Here is a 20,875-nt window from a genome sequence, read left to right as displayed (position 1 = left end):
CCTATTTGGCCGCGCGTGTCTTTACCCTATCTCCGGCAGGGGGTGTTCGCAGGACGATTTCCTCGCAGCATTGCGCAGGAAAAAGTATCGCCGTAGTCCTGTGTTCCTGCGGGAGCAGGCGGAATCGATAGCCGCACATGCGCGTGTTGGACGCAGAGGGAAGCAAAGGGGAAGGAGGAAGAGAACGAGAGAGAGATAGGAAGTTTCTCCTCTCGTTCGTTCACGTCGTGGAGGGAATCGAGAGGGCGAGGGACGAAGAACCGACCGGCTCCACGTTGAATCCCTCGCGGATCAGCATCCAGTGCCTGCAATACCACGCCAGTACGCGATCACGCCGGTCGTCCGTGTCCACTTCGAACCGTCCACCTCGAATCTCGATCGTAATCCGACCGATCGTTCCAAATCTCTCCGACTTTTTCACAGGATGTTCCTTCGCACTCCTTGAAGCTCTGTGACGATCAAGATTTCTGCGATATCTTGCGTGTCGCATCAATGATTTCCACGTTATCGTTACTTGACACGTTCTTGTTTCTCAGTGAAAAAGTATCGACGTCGAAACGTAAATATAGATTTTTGTGAATCGAACTATGAAAGATGATCGAATAGATCTTGCTGGTCCATGGTTATAAATATTGGGATAGGTTCAGTGCCTTACCGATTTTAGATGCATCGTTAACGTTAGGAAGATTTCTTCGAAGACTTGCTCGGGGATTATAAGCGAAGTCGAGTCAATCGCAGGATGTGATCGATTCCTCTACGGGCTGTCCCATCGCCGGAAATCGCGTACTCTATCCGTTCGGCGCGGGAGGAAATCTGAGTGACCGATGATTTCATTAGCCTGGTCACGCGAGACGAGCTTGGACGTTGTTGTGAAACGGAGGCCCATGACGGCCGACCGTTCCCCGCGATGACTATCGTTAAACGATCGCTCGGCCAGGTTCAAGGACTGTTATTGGCCACGACACCGTGTTATCCTCTCCCTTGTAGCGTAGTCTCCGATTCTTAGTGTCGATCGAGGATCGTGGTGGAACGCAGAAAGTCTAGACGTATAAAACCAACTTCCTCCGAAGTAAACAATTCGTCCTTAATCTACGAACTGGCTTCTTCTAACTTTATTTACGAGATTCCATCCGTTCTTCCGGTTTGTGCCGAACGTTTTTCATAGTCACGTGAATTATGCCGAGAATAATTATCAGTTTATTCGTCCATACAAATAACCGTAAACAAAAATTACGAAAAAAAGAAGACACGATATTCTTCAAGAAGATGCTGTAAAGGAGCAGAAGCGAGGCTATCAGGAAGCAGAAGCTTTCCAGGCTGCCAAATGGATAGGTTTTTCCGATGGAAAAGCCACAAGGCACAGGAGGACGTGAGTAGTATGCAGGAAAGAAGCAGAGAAATTTACATTTGATTGGGTAGATCGCTGAGTTGACTTTTTATGGTTTGGTATGGCTTGGTCGAAAACGGTCCCATGGCATGGGATAAAGGACCGCAGGATAACACGCGAAGAATAAGAGAGGAAACGAGCAAAGAGGGAATCGTAGAAAGTTTGAAGATGAAATTATGCATGTATTAGGAGACTATGGTTAAGCGGGTTCTCTCAGGTGGAACGGGTTCCTAGAAATTGTAACTCGCCAGCAATTTCCTCTATACTCTCTGTGAACGCGTAGGATTATGCTTTCCGAACCGGTTTTCGCATTTAAAACACCAGGTTACGTGTAATGCGCGATCATCTCGCGGAAAGTTGGCCTGAATGAACGAAACACCGACAGAAGACGCGGATTCCTGTTCGTAAAACGTGCAACTTTGTATCCAATCGATCGATTAACTCTCTCGTTGGACCTCGTGTTAAAAGTGCTTATTTAAGAAATGTATAACTTAGAGTTGCTTCGAAACATTCAGTTTATAGGTACAGAAATCAAACCTCTACGATTTGCTCTTCTCAAATTGTATCGGTAATCGAGAGCACGAATAAAACTTTACATGACAATTTCAATATCGCTGAAGCTTCGTTAGACCGACTCGAATGTTTTATCGTCAGATTTTCATATCATTACCCTCTCAAACGCCACTAGTACCTTAGTATTCTCATAAATATCCCAAACGGGAATACCGCTACGAAATTGGATACAACGACCTTTATATCGTTGCGGTAAATTTCGGGGTTCGAGGAAATGTCGGGGAACATCGTATTGGCACGAGATGCTGTTCCAACAGAGAAAGCCAAAAAAGGAAAAGTTTCTTCGGGGATTCTTTCGGGCGGGGACAAATCACGTATTTCTCTCGCGCAACCCAGTGTCTCTGTGTCCTGAGCCAAGAAGAGGATTAAATACACTCATGGTATTTTTTCCCCTTCGTGGCAACGAATTCTAACGTCGTTCGTCAGACTTTCTCCTTAACGTGACTCCTATACCTCCTTATTTCAACCCCATAATCCCACCTTAAGTCGGGTGAATGCGATAATTTAGAATTCTTCGATCTTCCAGATACGACCTCCTACGAGCTTTCTTATGTTGTCAGCCAAAGTAAGGATAAAAGATTCTTCCAAAGGATAGATACCCCATTTCTTCTCTGGTCTTAAGCATCAATGAGGGTGGTTGCAGACGTTTAATATTAAGTTGGCACGTCAGGCGCATGCAGACGACACCTGCATTTCTCCGAGGGTTGTTTCGCTCTCGCACACGGCTGACAGGCTTATTTCCGGACAATTTTACGGCTGTCCTTGTGGCACATGTTTCTTGCTTAAGCTTGACAGTCGATGCACCGAAATATTCTACGGTCGTGATGAATGCGGTATCTGCAATATCCGCGATAGCTTCCATTGACTGCGTCCATGTCGATTAATCATTCCAACGAATCCAATGGCTATGGACATTCGCCTTTGCGTTAATGCTCGCCGAGGCATACGGCAATTAAGACAGAGTGGTATCTTTATTTTTCGTTAATTAGGCTTGCGGTGAGAGGTATTAGGGTGTAGATTGTTTTTTCCCTCTCACATCTTCGAACGTAAAGATTTCTCGTAAGTTCATAAATATTCGCGATCACTGATCACGCTAATTGAAAGCAAAAACATTTTCTTGCGACGAGAAAAATTATAGAGTCGATGCCAACGCAAGTTTGAAACAGCAATCGCAACGCAATAAAAAAAGAAAAGGGATCTGCACGATCGAAGCAAGTTGCGCGAACCATCGTCGGAAGCGTGTTCTCGAAACTTTTTTAACCGTTCTTTCCAGTCGTTTGCTCGCGTTGTTTGCACGATGTTACAGCTGTTTCTTTGAGAGACCGTTTCAGCGTGAAAAGTTTCTCGCTCGAGTCGAGAGAAACAATCCGCGTGATATCGTCCGTCGGTTGAATCGAGGAAAGTTCGATCCTCGGCTGTTGAGTTTTTATCGCCAAGCGATAAAGCTCGGGCGAAGAAAGGTTCTCAGTGAGAATAAATTGGCGGCAAGCGGCCTTTCTCTCCTTTGGCTTTTTCGTCGGCAAAAAGCACGAGTCCTCGAGAGGGTAGTGTTGTAAAAGGCCGAGAAAGCGTAGTCGACTCGAGTCGAGAGTAAACTCGCACTTTGCGCGGGTAAACCGACACTCGGCCGAGTGCGAGCTTTTTGCTCTTTTCAACTCGCGTTCCGTCGCCCGGAAGAGACCCCGTGGCCATGAAAAATGTAAGGACGCGCGCACCCCGTGCCGCGTACAAATTATTTCATCATCGACGGAGAACGTCTCGAGGGGATTTTTCGTGGCCTCTAGAGAGCGCTTCCTGCGTCTTCCGCTTCTCGTTTATAGGCTTGCGCCTCGTAAACCTGTTCGTTTCGGCCGGGGACATTTTCATTATTTGCAACTACGAAAGATAGATTTGTTTAACGTTGATCGCGGTGGTGTTAAGGTCGAGATGCTTGACATTTTTTTTGCCTGAAAAAAAGTAGGGATTGAAATGGATCGTCGATGTTCTTTAACCTGTTAAGCGTTCTACACGTTGTTTCATTTCTGTCGAAACAAGATACCAAGCCCCCTCGTCTACAAATAATCCAGAAAGAAACACGATACTTCAAAACCAGCATAAATTAGACGAACGTGTATCGCCGCAAACGTTATCGTTTGAAACATACGGTATCACTCTGGTTAGGATAGTTCAGAAACTTGATTCCTTGACTGTTTCGAGGACGTTAAACGGCGGATAAGATCCCAATCGAGCGATTTCCTTGCTCTCCCGTTGTTTCACTCCCACGCGAGCTCGCCTCATCGCTCGCTGATCGATTAACTTCTCAGCGAGGGAATCGACGTAGGAATCCTGGGAGAAATTCGTTCTCCGCTATCGCAGCGTGGTATCTGACCCCGTGAACGTCAATAACATGGCTAAATATCCGTGACAATGCTCCGCGCGAGATACGACCAACGTAACCGTCCACGAGTTTCGCGTTACAGGAAGAGTCGACTTATCCGGTCGAATCTAATTGTTGTGCCTGATGGCCGAATGGTGGTTACCGGGTCGTTCACCACGTTTACACCCACATTGCGTTTACCAGCTCGACGGGAGAAGCCATCGCTGTAACACGCGTCCCTCTATATTCTCGAGAACGTAAGCCCTAGCGATTTATTGGGTTTGATGCACCTCGCTGAACTCGAAAATGAACAGTTCTCTCTTTTAACGGTTAGTTCGCGTGTCTCGTATTTTCTCTGTATTTTTTGATGTTCGATATATAGGTTCTTCGATTAATCGCCGTTGGAAATAATTCCCTGACATTCACGCAAAGAACGATATAAAAGCGTACGAAACGGAAGAGACAATAAGCTCGTAATTCGCTAATCACACGTAGGATGAAAGGTCTAATTTGATTTGCAAGCAGATTCGAAAGATCTCTTTCGCCAATCACGATCCACTTGGTAAAGTGTCATCAAGCATTCTAAGCAATGCCACGCCAGTTTCACCCTGTCGTTTACAAGTCACCCCGTGTTTCCAGTCGCTTCAGCTATTCAGCCATCGAAGAATCGCCGATACAGCGTCCCATGAGATCCTATGTGCCCTCCGGTCACACAGCTAGAGAGAGAGAGCCAGGTCGCGGAGAGAGGAGAGGGATGGAGAGAGGCGATCTATCAGGCGTAGCGAAACGTGTACACGGGGTACACACGGCGAGCCCAGTTTTCTCCTATCCGCTGGAACGTTTTACGTTCCTGTGTTTGTGTGTATGTGTTCAGGTTGTGTACGTGTACGTGGCGAAGCCGAAGGCATTGTGTGTTCACCGTGTGGAGCTGTTGCTTGATTAACCGCCGTAGAACGCCGCATGTACATACACGGCCGAGCGGGCAACTCGGTTCTCGCATTATTTACGGTTAATGGTTCAAAACGCGGAAGTCCGCTGGCTGTGCGCCACCGCGAGAGAAGCGCTCGCTGGACCTCTTCCTCAGAGAACGCCACTTTTTCAAAATCTTCTCCCAGTCGCGATCTACATCGCGTGGAAATTGTCCAGAATTGTTAAAATGTTCCTTATTACCGAACAATGGGATATTCTGCGCTCTAAATGTCAGAATAACAATTATTCGCAATCCAATTGTTATTTCCATTATAGAAATTGCAACCCACCATACAATTTTCAAATAGAATCGTATTCCAAAGTAAATTTCTGGCTGCTCGACGTCGACGGCCGCTGGAAACGGAAGCACAAACTTCTGCTGCGCAAACATCCCTTTAAGAGGCAAGTTTTGCCACCTTCGGGCTACGATACACAGAAACAGCGCCGTCTCGTCGTTATCATTGCATGCACGCGTCTGCAAAACAATCGAATATCTGGAAGTCTTCCAGTTCTCCCTTTTCCACCCTCCTCGGCAACTTCCACGATACTTCACTGCTAACAATTCCTATTTCGCCCCAAAGCGTCGAATCAGATCCACGGAAACGTCCTTGGAGCGCGCGTTGAAGTTTCGCCGCGTTCGCCGATCTCGCGAAATTGATCGCAGAACAATGTGAGATCATCCGTAGGAAATTGGGTGAGCGACTCCGCGGTTTCACGTAAATCGCATTTCTAGCCGAGTTAGAAACGTAAAAGGATCTCGAGCGGATTATCGATCGATCGTGTTGCAGCAAGAAGTGTCGGTAGACCGCGAGGAACTACGGATTCAGCTCGCGTTTGCGCCTCTATTTCTGTTACAGAGAACTCATCGTGCTGTTTCCTTTGTCGGACGTGCTTGCGTTATCGACACCGTTTCTAGGGTGGTAAATGATTTATTTCTGTATGTTCAGCCAACGGCTGCGACATAGCGTGCCTGGACATAGCTGGAAAAGAACTTTCGACGCTCTTTTTGTGAAATGAATTACGCTTGGGAAAGTTTGCTGGGGAATTTTTGGATGATGTCTCTTTTATTAGAATTGGTGGCGTTAGCGGTAGTTTTACCGTTTCAACGATACCTATATACTTGTTATGTATCATTGTGATTTGATCGATCGATTGTGCAACCTGTATACCGTTGTTTAATGTTAATATCTCGTACAGTACATATATTACGAAATATCGAATACAAAGTATTTTTTCTCAGACCAGAAAATCTGTAAAACTTCTTTATTCAACAGTGCCGATAAATAACAACGTTGAAATAAATAAATAATTAACGTTAGAATAAATTGCTGTTACAGGGTCTGGACAATGTGAGCTCAGCGACCCTCAGGCCTTTCAACTCGGACATCAACACGCCGAGAATCGATAGCTATAGGTTCTCCATGGCAAATCTGGAAGGTGAGCTATCTTTTTTGTATCCAAAATTCTCAATAGAGATCGATCGTTCCGTCTCCATGTAATTTCCGCGGCTGTGACATTGCGCCGTTCTAAAAAACGTTTCCTTCGGGACAAAAAATCCGACTTCCTCCTTTGTTCAATACCGTGAACGTCCGTCCATGTTCATACACGACCTGTGTCTCGTATCTAGGACAGTTTTTCTAACGTTCCACCCTCCTCCATTTCGTACTTCGTGAATAAACGGACGGGACATCGCGCACAAAAGAGACGTTTCATCCCGCGAGATTGTGGCGTAGCTTTTTTTTTACCCTCGGAAACACGCTCGTGGAACCCAAAGAAAACGACGATGTTTTCGTTGATCTTACTCTCTGATTAAATCGGCTGTTGGTGGCGTGCAAATGTCCCTCCACTAATGTTCGTGAAACCGAGTCGACGGCAAATGAGTTTTTCTGTGGACAAAGAGGGGACGCATCGGTAAAGAGCAATTTCCGGTGTTTTATTGCACCTTGTGCTGCGATTTCGTGGCGGTGCGGCGATGCGACGAAGATTCCGATCGGACACGATGATCTTATCGTCGATAAAAGCGTTTCGAGATCGTAAATTACATGGTTATTGGAAAACTTGAACGTTAAATGACCGTTTAGGTTAGAGGATTTAATAATTTGCTACGGACGATGAGCAAGACGTCGTTTAATGTTATCGAAAGTTTTTGACTGTTGGTTACTTTGAAAGTAAAAGTAGCGAAATTAGCTTCAGACGTGGGTACGAAGTTTTTACTAAAGAAATCGTATCGAAGTTACACATAGTTGTTTAATATTAAACGTCATTGTATCGTAAAATTGTAAAAAGTACTATATTTTGAACTTTACATATATATACTTTGTCCTTTTTGCACGTTACGAGCCTTCTGTGCATTTTTATGTCTTCACATTTCCCATAAACGAATAAAAATGCTCAGCCCATTGATTACTAATTCCTTTCACTCGACTCTTTTTACTATTCCTCTCGACAAAGTCGTAAAAACGTAGGAGGAATTGAAAAGCGAAGAAATATTCCTATTTCCCCAGTGTATTTCTTCGAGTGTCACAAACGTCTAGTAAGCAGGCTGAAGCGTAGAAAATTCGACGCTGGTCGAACGTGATGCCTGGTTCGGTGGTGGCTCGAATCGCCGGTCACGTCGTCTCCTGCGGCGATTCTGCGGCAACGGCAGCTGCAACTGCAACGGCATCGAGCCTCGCACCTACACCACGCGCTTTATCTTAAATCTTTTGAACTAGCTCCAACCTTTCCGTCGCGTCACGAGAAAAATCCCTGCCCCGTCGTATCAGCGAATTTATGCTCGATAGTGGCGCATAGCAGGCTTTAACCGCACGATGTGCGCGCCCGATAGTCTGAAAAATCCTGTACCATGCTTGTATCTCAGCTTCGCACCCTCTTTCTCGCCTCTGGCTTTCAAAAACTCTACCCTCTTTTCGATCGTTCGATTAATTTGCTTCTTTTGGTTCTTAAATTTAACTTTATTGCTGGGTGGTTCTGTTTTGTTACGCGTATTTCCGATTTTTCATTGTTTGGAGACACTGTTCAGGATAAATAAGAATTATTTTATATTTTATTTGAGCTTCAGTTACGTGATTGATTTTAAAGAGCAGTATTATTCAAGGTTTTAGTACGTTTTTCTATCTTGAACGTTCTTTACTTACAATTTTTACGCTCTCTCGTTCAAAATGACCTATAATAGCTCGTTAAAAAGCGTTTTACAGTACTTGAGTACTTGTTTGAAAAGCGTAATAGCGATAGTACTTCACGGAAGTACGATAATTCACGTTAAAAACTTTAATTATAGAAAAGAGGTGAGAGCGACACGAAGAGGATGAGTACCGCGAAAGTTTAAATACGTGCGTTAAAAATACGTTAAAAATGTAGGCGTTGAAAGACGAAGTAATTTATAAAGTGACAGTAGAATCTGCTCCTGGGAATTGATACGAGCGTGTGTGTTTTAATTAATGTACGCTCGGATTGAAATCGGAATTACCACGGCAGTTTCATTACCGCGATGCAATAATTTCCACTTTTAATCCGTTCTTTCTACCTTTTCCGTTTTCCGAGCTTTCGCTTTCCTTCGGTCTTTTTACTCTTCGCTTTTTAATTATTCCTTGAACTTTCATTCGCACCTCGCTCAAAGGGCAAGACACGGTTTTATGGCGATCGTGAAACGTTCTCAAACCAATTTGATAAACGTTCAAATTACGTTCAAATGAATAAAATTATAGCCATTTCATTAATTTATCTCGTTAATGTAAAATGTCGATTAAAACGTCGTTATTGTATCTGAAACTGTTTACCTGTACATAAATTTTAATTACCAATTAACACCATCGGAACGTATAATTACCTGTGACTAAGTTTTATTCGACATGCAAATTATTCAACGTTTCGCTGGATCGTGTTCGAATTAATTTGTGTTCAAATTTATTCGATCTATTCTTAAGCCGTCTCGCTGTATCTTAGGCGCGTAATTTAAAAACACGCTTCATTCGTGGTTGAACTTTGGTTACCCGCAGCTATCCTCTTTATTAAGGATCCTTGCTTCTTCCCTCGCAAAGTAAACGCAAAGTGAAAAGAAGAACCGACACAAAAGAGGCTCGAATGAAGCCAAACGTGTGCTCAAAGGACTAATGACTGTTGCGTTCGGCTCGAGACAGGACAGTAGGGGGTAAAATTGGTAACTTGACGAAACTCAAGGAAGGCAAGTCATGAAAAATTAATCCCTATTTTTTATTCATTCAAACCTCCTTGTACTTCGCAGTAGGGACATACCAGTATGGCTTGTATTTTATCGTTTACCTCTTTTCTATTTATATTTATGAGTAAGTAAATCGAATTTTTAAACTTTAATTTTGTTGGTACCAGTGAGAAGTAATCTTACGATCGTCTGATTCTCACTTCTAAAACTAAATTTTCTACCTTGGTCCCGTTTCTTTAGTAGCTCGTTCGTAAACACGTAAATTTGCATAAACATCCGCAGTTTAATCACGATCGAAGAAAAGTATGAAACGCAAACGTGTAGCAGGAAAATTGCACGCTCAGTTGTTCGTTGCGATCCGGTATCTTCGCAGAGGATTGCCGTGGCATCTCTAGAGGGGCAGGCTACGATCGAGTTGTAAAAATCCCGAACAGCTCGGGACTTGCATTCAATTACAGCGACGTAGCCTCGCAGAAATTTAATCAATCATCTCGCGACGCATTAAAATAGCCCAAGTGCATACTACGCTGGCGTCGTTTCGTATCTTCCGTTCGTTTTCCCCTCCCGGACTTTCTGCATGCGTCTATAACGAAATTCTAAGTTAACGATGTTAAGTTTGCGACGGTTGTACAGCGACGAAACCCGCGCAATTTGCATCGTTTCGGAATGTTCGTCGTAGCCCTATCGCTTCGAAGATCCGGTAAACGTTGTGGTACCGAATTTAATCTCGTTGATGGACGCTTAAAGAGCTTTCGGTCGAGAGGTAGAAGTTTCGATGTCAAAGAAATCGGAAGCTTTTAGAGTAATCTAAATTTTGCAAATTTAATAAAAAAGTTAAACGAAATGTTCTATGTCATGATCGTGGCAGTGCATCGATTTAATAAGTTAAAATATTATATTCCATACGTATGAGATATTTGAATAGTTGGAGAAGCAGCATAACACATTTGCGAAGCGAGTTAATTCATTTCAAGAAGACAACCGTCATAATTTAAATTGATCGTAATCGTGCTCGTCGCGTGATCGCGTATCGCACTTATGCACGCGTTTCTTATCTCTGTATTACCCGATATACTTCAACGGATGGTTTTACGATATCGCGGCGATCATAAAATCTCTTTATCAACGCGCTTTTACGGAGCTCTCACGGAACGACCATCGGCACTTTCGATCGTCGCGATCTCTGTTCGCTTATCATCTCGTAAAAGCATTCTCATCGAATAGAAAATAAAACCTTGCAGCGAATTTCGTCTTCCTTTGCGTCATCAAGTATTTTATCTGTAGCGGGAGGCTAATGTGATTCTCGTGCGAGATTTGGTAAGTGCGACAAATACAACAGTCTGATATACCGCGATACGTTATGTTTCAAAGATGAAATGACTTTTGGAGAATTTAACTGCCTGAAAAATATGGATGTATCGTAGGAATCTCCAAAATTTGATAGTAATAAACACAAAGACGCGTTTGAATTTTTAAAACCTTCCAAGCGTGTAATAAAATTTTGTTTTTATTTATCGGAATTTAAAAACCTTCGCAAAAACTGTACTATAACAGAGTTGCCAAAATATTGACACTAAACTTCTCTGCAATGTGCAAATATCGCAAAAATATCCCAGTAAAATTCATTTCTGCGCTGTGTATTTTTTCCGGATAAGTTTTATTTGGAGAACAGAGGAGAACGGACGCGTACGAGCTAATATTGATGCAAATTTTAAATAGTCTAGCCGGACGCATTTGCTGAAGAGCAACGAGCGATAATAAAACAGGTAAAATTCATTTCCTATAAAGCACACGAAACCAAGCGAAAAGGTTTAATGCAACCAGCCAGGTATCGTTCTTTGTGTCGATCTACCTAATAATTTTGTTGTCCACTATATTAGATACAATATGTTTGCGCGTTTCCTCTTATCGTACGTAGCCAGGAACAAGCGTAACTAATACCGGAAGCAATTAAGTTTTTAATGACTTCTCTATGTTACGCGCGATAAAAACGACCAATCGATGCTGAAAAATTCAATATATGTTCGAACGATGTGGTAAAAGCGTTGGTTGAACATATTTGATAATATTTCAGACTTCTGCAGGCTTTAGGTGAATAAAATTTATACAGCATTTTGCAGCGAAATGTATTTTCAATAAAATTTTACGATTGAAATTCTATATTAAAAATTAAATCGTTAGTTGGATTTTAAAGCATTTTGGTAAAATTTCACGACGTATATTTTACATTATGAAACAACGGGTGTAAATGTTGGACCTTCAAAATTTTTTTATTTTAACGTGAAATTAATGGATAATATAATTTACAAAACTTTGTTTCCATATTATTTATTTTATTCTTATTAGTATTTCTTTATTATTCTCGTAGGTAAATAGAACATAGCGCCTCGTGTACTTGGTAAAATAATTTTCATCAGATTACAAACAATATGTATAAAATGATCAAATTGATTAGCCGACGTTTATCTGTTTGGAGCTACAGAAATGAATGAAATGTTACGATCTTAGAGAAAGACTCGAGAATATGGATTTTTACGCCATTCAAAATATCTGCATTGCGCGTTCTAAAGGAAATCCCTGCTCTCCTAGCTCGTTAATTTATTCTCTTTGACAAATTGTTTCTTCTTAGTCGAGAACGAACATCCTGTGGGAAAGGTTGCGGCAGAAATTGCCAGAGGCCACGAGGCTGAACCGGTCGTATTAGGTTCCAGCCTCTTCTGACGAATAATGTCGCGAGTTTATTTCACTGTCACCCCCCGTGCCGCGGCATAATTCACCCCGCGGATTTTATTACGATTCCAAGACACGGTTTTCTTACCTCCGCGAGGGTGAATTTATTCTTTGAACCCCAGAAAGAGGGTTGGGGCCGTGGCACGCGATCAACGTCGTGTGCCTGAAATTGAGAAATGAAGAAGGAACGTCGGCGAATGTTTCTGCGCGTATTAATTATGCTTCGACGTAAAGAAACCAAATTCGGAGAAATAATGTGTGTCACGTGTTATTAGAAAACTGTGCGGAATTTTCAAAAAAAGAAAAAGGAAGATAATTATACCTCGCTGTTTTTCTAGCGTTATTAAAATCTATTTACCAAAGTAATTACGCTAAATATCACGATGATGGAGATGCATTAATCGTGACGCGCGTCCTCGTGATCCGAGGGTTACTCGATCGCCAGGAAGATAACACTCGTACGGCATCGTCGGTGAAAAAAATTACATACCGCCCAAACGAGCGAGAGAAACTCGCCTGAGAGAAAAATTATTACTGCAGATTAGTCCAGCCTGCCTTCTTACGACAGACCTAAAGTGACTGTCATTATATTTCACGGCAATGCTGCAGCCTGATTAACGAGTGCTCGTGCGCTCGAGCCACCGCAGCTGTTTTATCGCACGACACAGCCTTAAGGTTTCTTACTCTGTCGCGTTTAACCTAATTACATACTTTCCTCGGGAGGTACGATCTTCGTGCTAGCGCGACGATCTGTTTAATTGCACGAAAAAATTCATCGTTTCCCGTTAGACCACTCGTCGTCGCATACTCTGTGTCCACGCTCATGGCTTGTCTAGTGTGAAATTATACATCATTTTCCCTGGCGATTTTTCCATTGTGATATAAATTCGTATATTTAGACTCTAGTCGTAATTAAAACTGTATGATACACGACGCCAAATGAAATGTATATTCATCGTCGTATTTTGGTTTCAATTAAAGTTAACGTTAAATATCTATCTACATGTTTTTCGTTGTTGCAAAAAGGAAGAAAAGAAAACACGTTAACGTTAAAAATCCCATTTACTGTTAATTCCGGTAGTTTAAGGTTTCTTTAAAATTGCAAAGAAACATTTTAACGATTCCTCGAGTTACATACCAGACACGCAGCCTCAATTTATTTATCCTTGCTAGAAGTCACGGTTAGCTTCACGATCGTCAAGTCAAGTTTCCTGACGTCTTCGAACGTCGTTCGTGCACGCTCTTTCGTGCGTGCACACGCAACACCGAAGGTTGCACTTGTGTGTACAGTGCACAAGTCGGACTTAACAAAACGTGGGGCCGTTCGTGACACAGGGCGGGGCTCATTAGTTAATTAAACAAACGTGTGGGTCACGTGCGGACCATCGAAGGTTACAGACCCCTTTTGTTAATTTGCTGCCTTTGCTCGTTTCCACGCTTACACGCGGTTCATTTTTGGCAATGATTTCTAGTGCTAACGTATGCGTAAGCGTTTTCCGTGAAATTTGCTCGATGCTTCTTCTTTAAATAATAATTCGTGCGAAGAACTATTCCGAGAAAATTAAGAACGAAAAATATTAAGAATCATGGCAACGTGATTGATTTGGACGTTGAAGTTATTCAGTACTCGTACATAGTATAAGAATATTTTAAAAAATATTTTAGAAGCATTCCGATGCAAATATCGAAGGGGAATAATAAAAGTTTGTGTTAAAAAAGGAGATTCTTTTTGAAAGACGGATTCTCAAAGCACAAGTTACTGATAAAATTTATGTTAATTTGTAGAGAGGGATTTACTACGATACTTTCACTATCGGAAGTTAAAAAACTTACAACAGAACAAAGAGTCAATTGGAATATTCACTTCCTCACAGTGTTGCGTTAAATTTAAATTTTACGACGATAAAGCGAAAAATATAAAGAATCATGGCAACGTGATTGATTTGGACGTTGAAGTTATTCAGTACTCGTACATAGTATAAGAATATTTTAAAAAAATATTTTAGAAGCATTCCGATGCAAATATCGAAGGGGAATAATAAAAGTTTGTGTTAAGAAAGGAGATTCTTTTTGAAAGACGGATTCTCAAAGCACAAGTTACTGATAAAATTTATGTTAATTTGTAGAGAGGGATTTACTACGATACTTTCACTATCGGAAGTTAAAAAAACTTACGACAGAACAAAGAGTCAATTGGAATATTCACTTCCTCATAGTGTTGCGTTAAATTTAAATTTTACGACGATAAAGCGAAATTGACGTTCGAGTCGTATGATTCGTTCTTGGAAAAAGCCTCTCCGTCTCTAGAAACGCAATTATTATTCTTCTCCTGGCATATCCCATTGTCGATTTTCGCGGTGACGAAGCAATCATCGTCGATGACACCACGAATCAATCCATAGGCTAACAGAGGCTGCGAATTGTCGCGATAATTGCAACACGAGGCGTATACGCGAACGGCTCCGCTTTCATCGCGACGGTCGTTCGCCTCGTGCGACGTATCGGCTGCCAATTAAGCCCGATAGGAAATTGTTGTTGGAGTTTTGCAAAAAATATCGCCGTGTCAGCGTGTACTTTGTCACGCGTGACCGCCATGCGAAGCGCTTCTATTCGCTTACACGCGACAATAATTCCGACGGCTTCGTTTTCCTTTGTCATTTCTCTGTCATTTCTCATCAAACGTGTAACGATAATAAAATTGAAAGTGAATAGAGACATTCGTTATGCTAGGAAAACGATTGGTTAATGTAGCTAAAGTTTAATGCAGTTCTCTGCCGAGATTTGCAATTTTTGTCTGGTTGAGTACAGTTATTTTTTTATATAATATTAAGGTTATTGGATGTATGTGAATACAAAGGAACGCGTGGATAAATTGTAAGGTAGAAAATATATATATTAAAGTGTAAGTACAAAGTTCGGAATATAATACGAGCTGATCCAGATCCGCACGCTAGCAGCGTTATCCTATGACTGAAAAACCCTGAAGCCAACGTTGCACGTGTACCGTTTATGGTTTGCCTTCGACGCAGTCTTTTGTCTATGCGCCGTCGGCGGCTTCGGTGCTCGAGAAAACTAAAGACCAGATGTAGAGTTTTCTTAGAAGCGGTGACCACTTCAACATATAAGATAGAGATTTTCAATAATCTACGATAACCTGCACCTCCGTACGTTCTATTGAAATACTCGACAGAGATCTGACGCTAAGAAATATCCACAATTTTCCTAGCTCGTAGGGAAATCGTAAAAGAAAAACCACGTCGGTTCATTTCAAGCGAACTTGGCTAACAGCGCGACGAAATCACCCGATAGCATTATCAAAACGTTAATTACTTGCGAGCCGTGGCTCGTTGCTGCTACTATCTATGCAGAACGATCGACCTGTCCGAATTATCGCGTGGTTCGTCTGCGTTCCGTGCGCGGTTTCAATGGTAATAAGCTCGACGTTCGAAGAGCGAACGCCGTGCTATAGAAAAGCGATGAAATAGATGCGAAATAAATGACCGGTGCAAATTTCCCTCGATAGAAAGCTGGATGAAGGTTGAAGCGTGACGATGTGAAATAATTAATCAACGAGAAAGAAGAAAAAAGGAAGGAAGAGAGAAAAAGTATCCCTTTGTTCGATTTTCAACGTCGAATTCGTCGCCTGAAGCACGCTCGACTCGGGCGCTCGATTATTCGCTCGGTATTGTTCGATTTGCGCCGCTCGAATCTCGTTGAAAATACGCTTTAACGCATTTCGAGCGTTAAACGCACTCTCGGCCTCTTTTCGAGCGGTTTGCGCTTATAAATATCGCGAATTATTGAAATACACGAGAATCGACGATTGTTGCGAAATTCGAGTTATAGTCGATCGTCGTACGATTGAAATACTTTTGTGTACGTACTGTATGTGTTACGTAAAACATTCTGAAATTTCATTAGCAACTGTAATGAGACACGACTGTCATGATCGTATTGGTGCAATTAATACACGTAACATCGACGTGAAACTTCCAAATTGATAAAAAATTGTACACCTTGTCGCAAAAATACGCAACACAGACAGAGTCGCAAAAAGCTTCGTAATTTTATCGCAATTCGTCACATATCGAATTTTTTCGCTCGACTGCCAGTTGCAAGCGAATTAATCGTTTCCGAACCACGATGAGATAACACGGGAATACCGGTTTTCTCCGTACAATTGGTTAAATATGACGCAGCTGCGGCGTCAGATTCAGCGTCAATAAAAAGGTACGGCAAAGGTTATCCACGTTCTCATTAACACCCGTCGAATAGCGTTTAGGAGTCGCAGTTCCATTTTCTTCCATCTATTTCTTTCTTTCGCCTCCCTCAGAAAGGTCAGTTGGAGCCCCAAAGCGGTCGAAACGATCTGTAACATTCGCCGTCTTAGCTAATTAATTTATTAATTATCAACGTTTAATCGTTCTCTCTATCTAACTTTTTAGAAAAGATATTGCATAGACGTAATAAAGAATAAAGAAGAAACAATAATTTTTAGGTAGGAAAAGTTTTTGTTTCCGTCATTTGTACAAGCCTCCTCGATGTCACTTCAATATAATTCCTAATTAACGATGTACTATATGTGAAAATGATTCGAATTCCGTTTCATTGATGGAACCACTGATTCACTTGATTTTCTTGAAATCGAAGCTATTAACGAAACGAAGTTCAAACAGATGAATCGCGCCAGCTTGAACTACTTAGATGCGAACGCAAAACTGAACGGCGTATTCAGATAAGCGTAACAGATTTATAGAAAGTATTGCGGTATCGTTCGATAAAATTAACGAGTCTCTCGCGGGTGGATCAAGGGGTCAGACGCTGATTGTTAGCCGACGCCACTATGGAAAATGCGATTTTCGTCGATGAAAGATAGTCACAAAGAAAGTTGCGAGGAAATATTAGTCGTCGGAGGAGACGTACAAGTCGAATGATTTATGCGGTTCGATTAATCTGGGTTACGCGTTTATCGTTCGCTTTGCGTATTCGCATAATCGACAGGGGTGAACGAACCTCAGGCTCGATCGCAATCGTATTGCTCGTCCGTACGTTGTCGAGGAGAGAACGAAAAGTGCTGAAAGAACTAGGTTGGTCAAAGTATGATAAGAGGTATCGATGAATTTACCGTGATAACTGGACTGCCGGTATTTATGCAATTTTATACTTTTATGAACTCGACTAAATAAATGGAATCCAAGTACCCGCTAAATATCACAATAAATATTTTATTTTCAATATTTTCAGTCTTTACGCACATTATGCGCTTTCTGTAAATCTTCTTAACTCTTCGATTTTATTCTAAGAATTTGCGATCCAGGAGAATTTAATTGTTTGATACCGATTTGCGAGTAGCTCTATAGAGTAGTAAGTATTTGAGTAAATAATACAAAGATACCAGAATCAACAGCGACTATGATTTTGTTACTGGGACGAGAAAGTCGACATTGTTTGATATTTTTGTAGCGATTGAATATATTTGCAGAATATTTAATTACACGTATTCCCCAAACGTCTAAATCGTTAAATTCGTAACTTATTTGAAGTACATAAAATTTACAAATTAATTGAAAATATATACGTCTATAGGAAACGTCTCGCATGGTAGCTACGTAGTTTCGTGGAAGAAAACCACGCGGAACAGACGAATGTTACGTAAAGCGCATAGAAAATGTCGATACCGCTGTTCGAGGCCTGTTTGAACGAGAAAGGGAAGAAGCTCTGACACGGTCGCAAGACGGCGATAACCGTATCGAACCGCATTAATCACCGTCCACCCTTTGTTTCCTTCGTTGTTCCCGACACGTTTGACACGCTCGAACTCGGCCCTGGCGACACGAATTACAACGCGAATTAGTTGTAAATCCAACGGAGAAACGATCCACACGAGCGTTGCGTTGGATGGCGTCGATTGTAATTTATCAAATCGCCCGTTGGCGCCCACACTTCAATCAATACGAATCTTCTGCCCGGTCCGTGAACTCTCTCGTTCTTCGTGTCAGCTGTGTCTGCTTCTACATACGTGGCAACGAACGAAACTCATCCATGCACACCGTCTGAAGAGTGCAATTTAATCGGCTTGAACGACGTTTCCCTATTTCCGAGTAATTCTCATCGTATAATCGTCTGATCATTACATTGAGAAAACTGGAACGATTAGATCTGACGATTCTCAAAGATCGACGGACTTCGATTATCGATAATATTGGTTGCGATATTAAAATAACATCGAAAGGTGAATGAACTTGTTATACAACCTAATAGTACTGTCAGCGAAACTCTTGTTTGGTATAGAAACTTGTCGAGGCGTATTCTTGCGTTTGAGGGAATTTGTCGGTTGCCGGAGAAGCGACAGGCCGTGGGTGGAGTTTAAAGTAATTAGGAAATTGAGTTTCCGCGTGCTTATAGAGTATGGGTGCGAATATTAAAGGAACAGAAGTACTTAATACAGAAAGTTTTTGTTAATTAGGAAAGCAGAAGTAGGCATTCGGGAGGTGGCACCAAAGGGTGTTTGTTTCGAGGTAGGTTCGACTTTAAAAACACTTTCCATTAGAGAGGGAAGTTGAGAATTTATAAATGCAGGACATTCGCTTGTAATTTTCGAAGGAAATATATGGGTATATTCACTTCCTTCTTAAACATAAATGCAGTGAAAATATCGGTTTTATTCGATCAGATCGTAGTTGAGATTACAACTATAAATTGATCCGCTTAATAAAGTGGTTATCGTACAACAGCTTTCACGGGCTGTTACATTTTATGCCGTGCTATAAAACGTATTAGCACTTTCACGTTCGGTGATTCTTAGTTACATTTGATCAACGAATACAATACGAATCACGACTCAATAAAACGCAGAGAATATTAAATCAAAAGATTGTAATCCTTAAACGAAAGATCGACATCGCTTAAGTAACGATACGAAGAATCAGACTCGGCACGGCAATATTAAATTCGATTCAAAAGAATCAGAACGTGTGACCATTTTTAATTCTTAATTTCTGTTTGAAAATTCACTAATTCATAATTTATACCACACTCCTCCTCTTTTCTCTTTCCTCCTTGGTGCTTTCGTTCAAGCCAATGATCGCGTGAAATAATTTTTAACGCTAATAGGCAGCCTAATGGACGTTTGCGTAATTCTCTGTGCACGTCCAACCCTCTTTACCGCGGCGGAGACATACCACGTACGAGCTGCGGGGCTACACCTACACGCAAGCGTGGAGCGCGTCCGCGCGGAAAACTCTCGAGGCAAGAGGCAAGTGTGTTCACCTTAAGGCCTTTAGTCGAGCGCCGTCGCACGCGCCGTAAACATCATGCGTTTGTGTCGCGAACCTCGCGGTCTGTTGCCCCTTCCGTACCTCGATTATCTCGCGTAATCCTCTCTCTATCGATCGTTGATACACTTGGACGCGAAGCTTCGTCGATTTCTAATCTTCGCGTTTAATTTCGCGCGATAATAAATCACGTTTTTGCCAAGTTAATCGAATTAACAGCGTGTTCTGTCGTTCGACAAAATTTGTCCTTCGCGAGTTTATATCGAGTACTTGATAAATCGATCAATTTGTGAACCATAAGATACTACGAAGATTGCTGGCTGTTTATAAACAGCCTGATCAGTAACCTGGAGTGTTGACAACATTACGACTCTGTACATACGTCGTACGAGAAATTTGTTCCTTGTTTCGTACCATGGATTTCATGGATTTTAGCCGCTGATCGACTTTGACAAGAGGATATCGTTCCTAGTCGATCGAAACATGCTTGCGAATTTTGGAAGCAACGAGAGTATACTGGGTTATCTGGCCAGCAAAGGTACGTTGGCTCGCGTTGCGTCCAATTAAGGATCTTTAGATTAGAGATGATCGCTCGCAGAGGAACGCTGAAATTACACACTTGGCTTTGTCCGCGTGATAATGCGCGAGAAAGTAGATAGAAAGTAGGCTTGCCGATGCTTCAGGGACGAATTCTATTTGGATTACGAGATCGCTTTCATTGTGATAAGGATACTCTTTTCGATGTTCGTTTCAGGCCATTTTGTCGATCGCTTTCAACGTGTCGCTAGCCTTAGTAGCTGGGTCTTTCCTCGAGATAGATATCGCGATATTTCGTAGAATCGTTATGCATGCCAATCGTTACGATCGTTTCGTTCGTTCCAGCTTTTAATCGGAAGATCCTAATCGCAATCAAAAAGGCACGTTCCTCGAGATATTGTAATCTATATTTCAAGCGTATCGATCCAATCGCTTTACAAATGTTTAACGTGTTATTTAACTCGAGCGAAGTAAGTAAATTTGTTCATTTGCAAAGGAAAATAAACGCAGTTCTCTACCACAAACGAAAACCAGCAAGAATCGTCTGTTATTCAGGTGCACAGAAAGTGTGCACAGACTGTAAAGTCAGCTCGGTGCGTTCACACGTTGAATGGATGACGCGTTTCGCCCCCGGACTCCCTAAAAATTTTATAGTTTCCTCGTCCCTGTACGAGCAGAGAGGCTATGAGAGATACGTGATACGTGTCGTATCGTCGAGGAGGATCGCGCGCGAACGTGGTTGGGCATTAACGCGACTCGAAAACTCCACCGACTCACGTGCATCACCTCTGTGTCGACCGTGGATCCTTCTGGGAATACAAATTGGACGTTTCTCGTGTTCCATCGGACGCCATGAAACGGTGGTAGAC

The 20,875-nt window shown here is 42.1% G+C and overlaps 1 protein-coding gene across 5 annotated transcripts in view; it reads left to right on the top strand.

Moving 5' to 3' along the window:
• Positions 1-20,875, top strand: part of LOC132916134 (amyloid beta A4 precursor protein-binding family B member 1-interacting protein) — a 149,393-nt gene that overhangs the window by 114,204 nt on the left and 14,314 nt on the right. For 3 of the 5 annotated variants that reach the window (XM_060975939.1, XM_060975937.1, XM_060975938.1), the window contains one exon: positions 6,623-6,722. In XM_060975939.1, coding sequence (XP_060831922.1) covers positions 6,623-6,722 — 100 coding nt within the window. Of the gene's footprint in view, positions 1-842; positions 1,370-6,622; positions 6,723-19,475; positions 20,008-20,875 lie in introns of those variants that run through there. The other 2 variants (XM_060975940.1, XM_060975941.1) reach the window with 2 other exon arrangements.

Source organism: Bombus pascuorum, chromosome 1, assembly GCF_905332965.1.
Source record: "Bombus pascuorum chromosome 1, iyBomPasc1.1, whole genome shotgun sequence".
NCBI classification, from domain to species: Eukaryota; Metazoa; Arthropoda; class Insecta; order Hymenoptera; family Apidae; genus Bombus; species Bombus pascuorum.
Note: the sequence above shows the minus strand (reverse complement) of the source record. Positions and strands in the feature narration are given on the sequence as shown.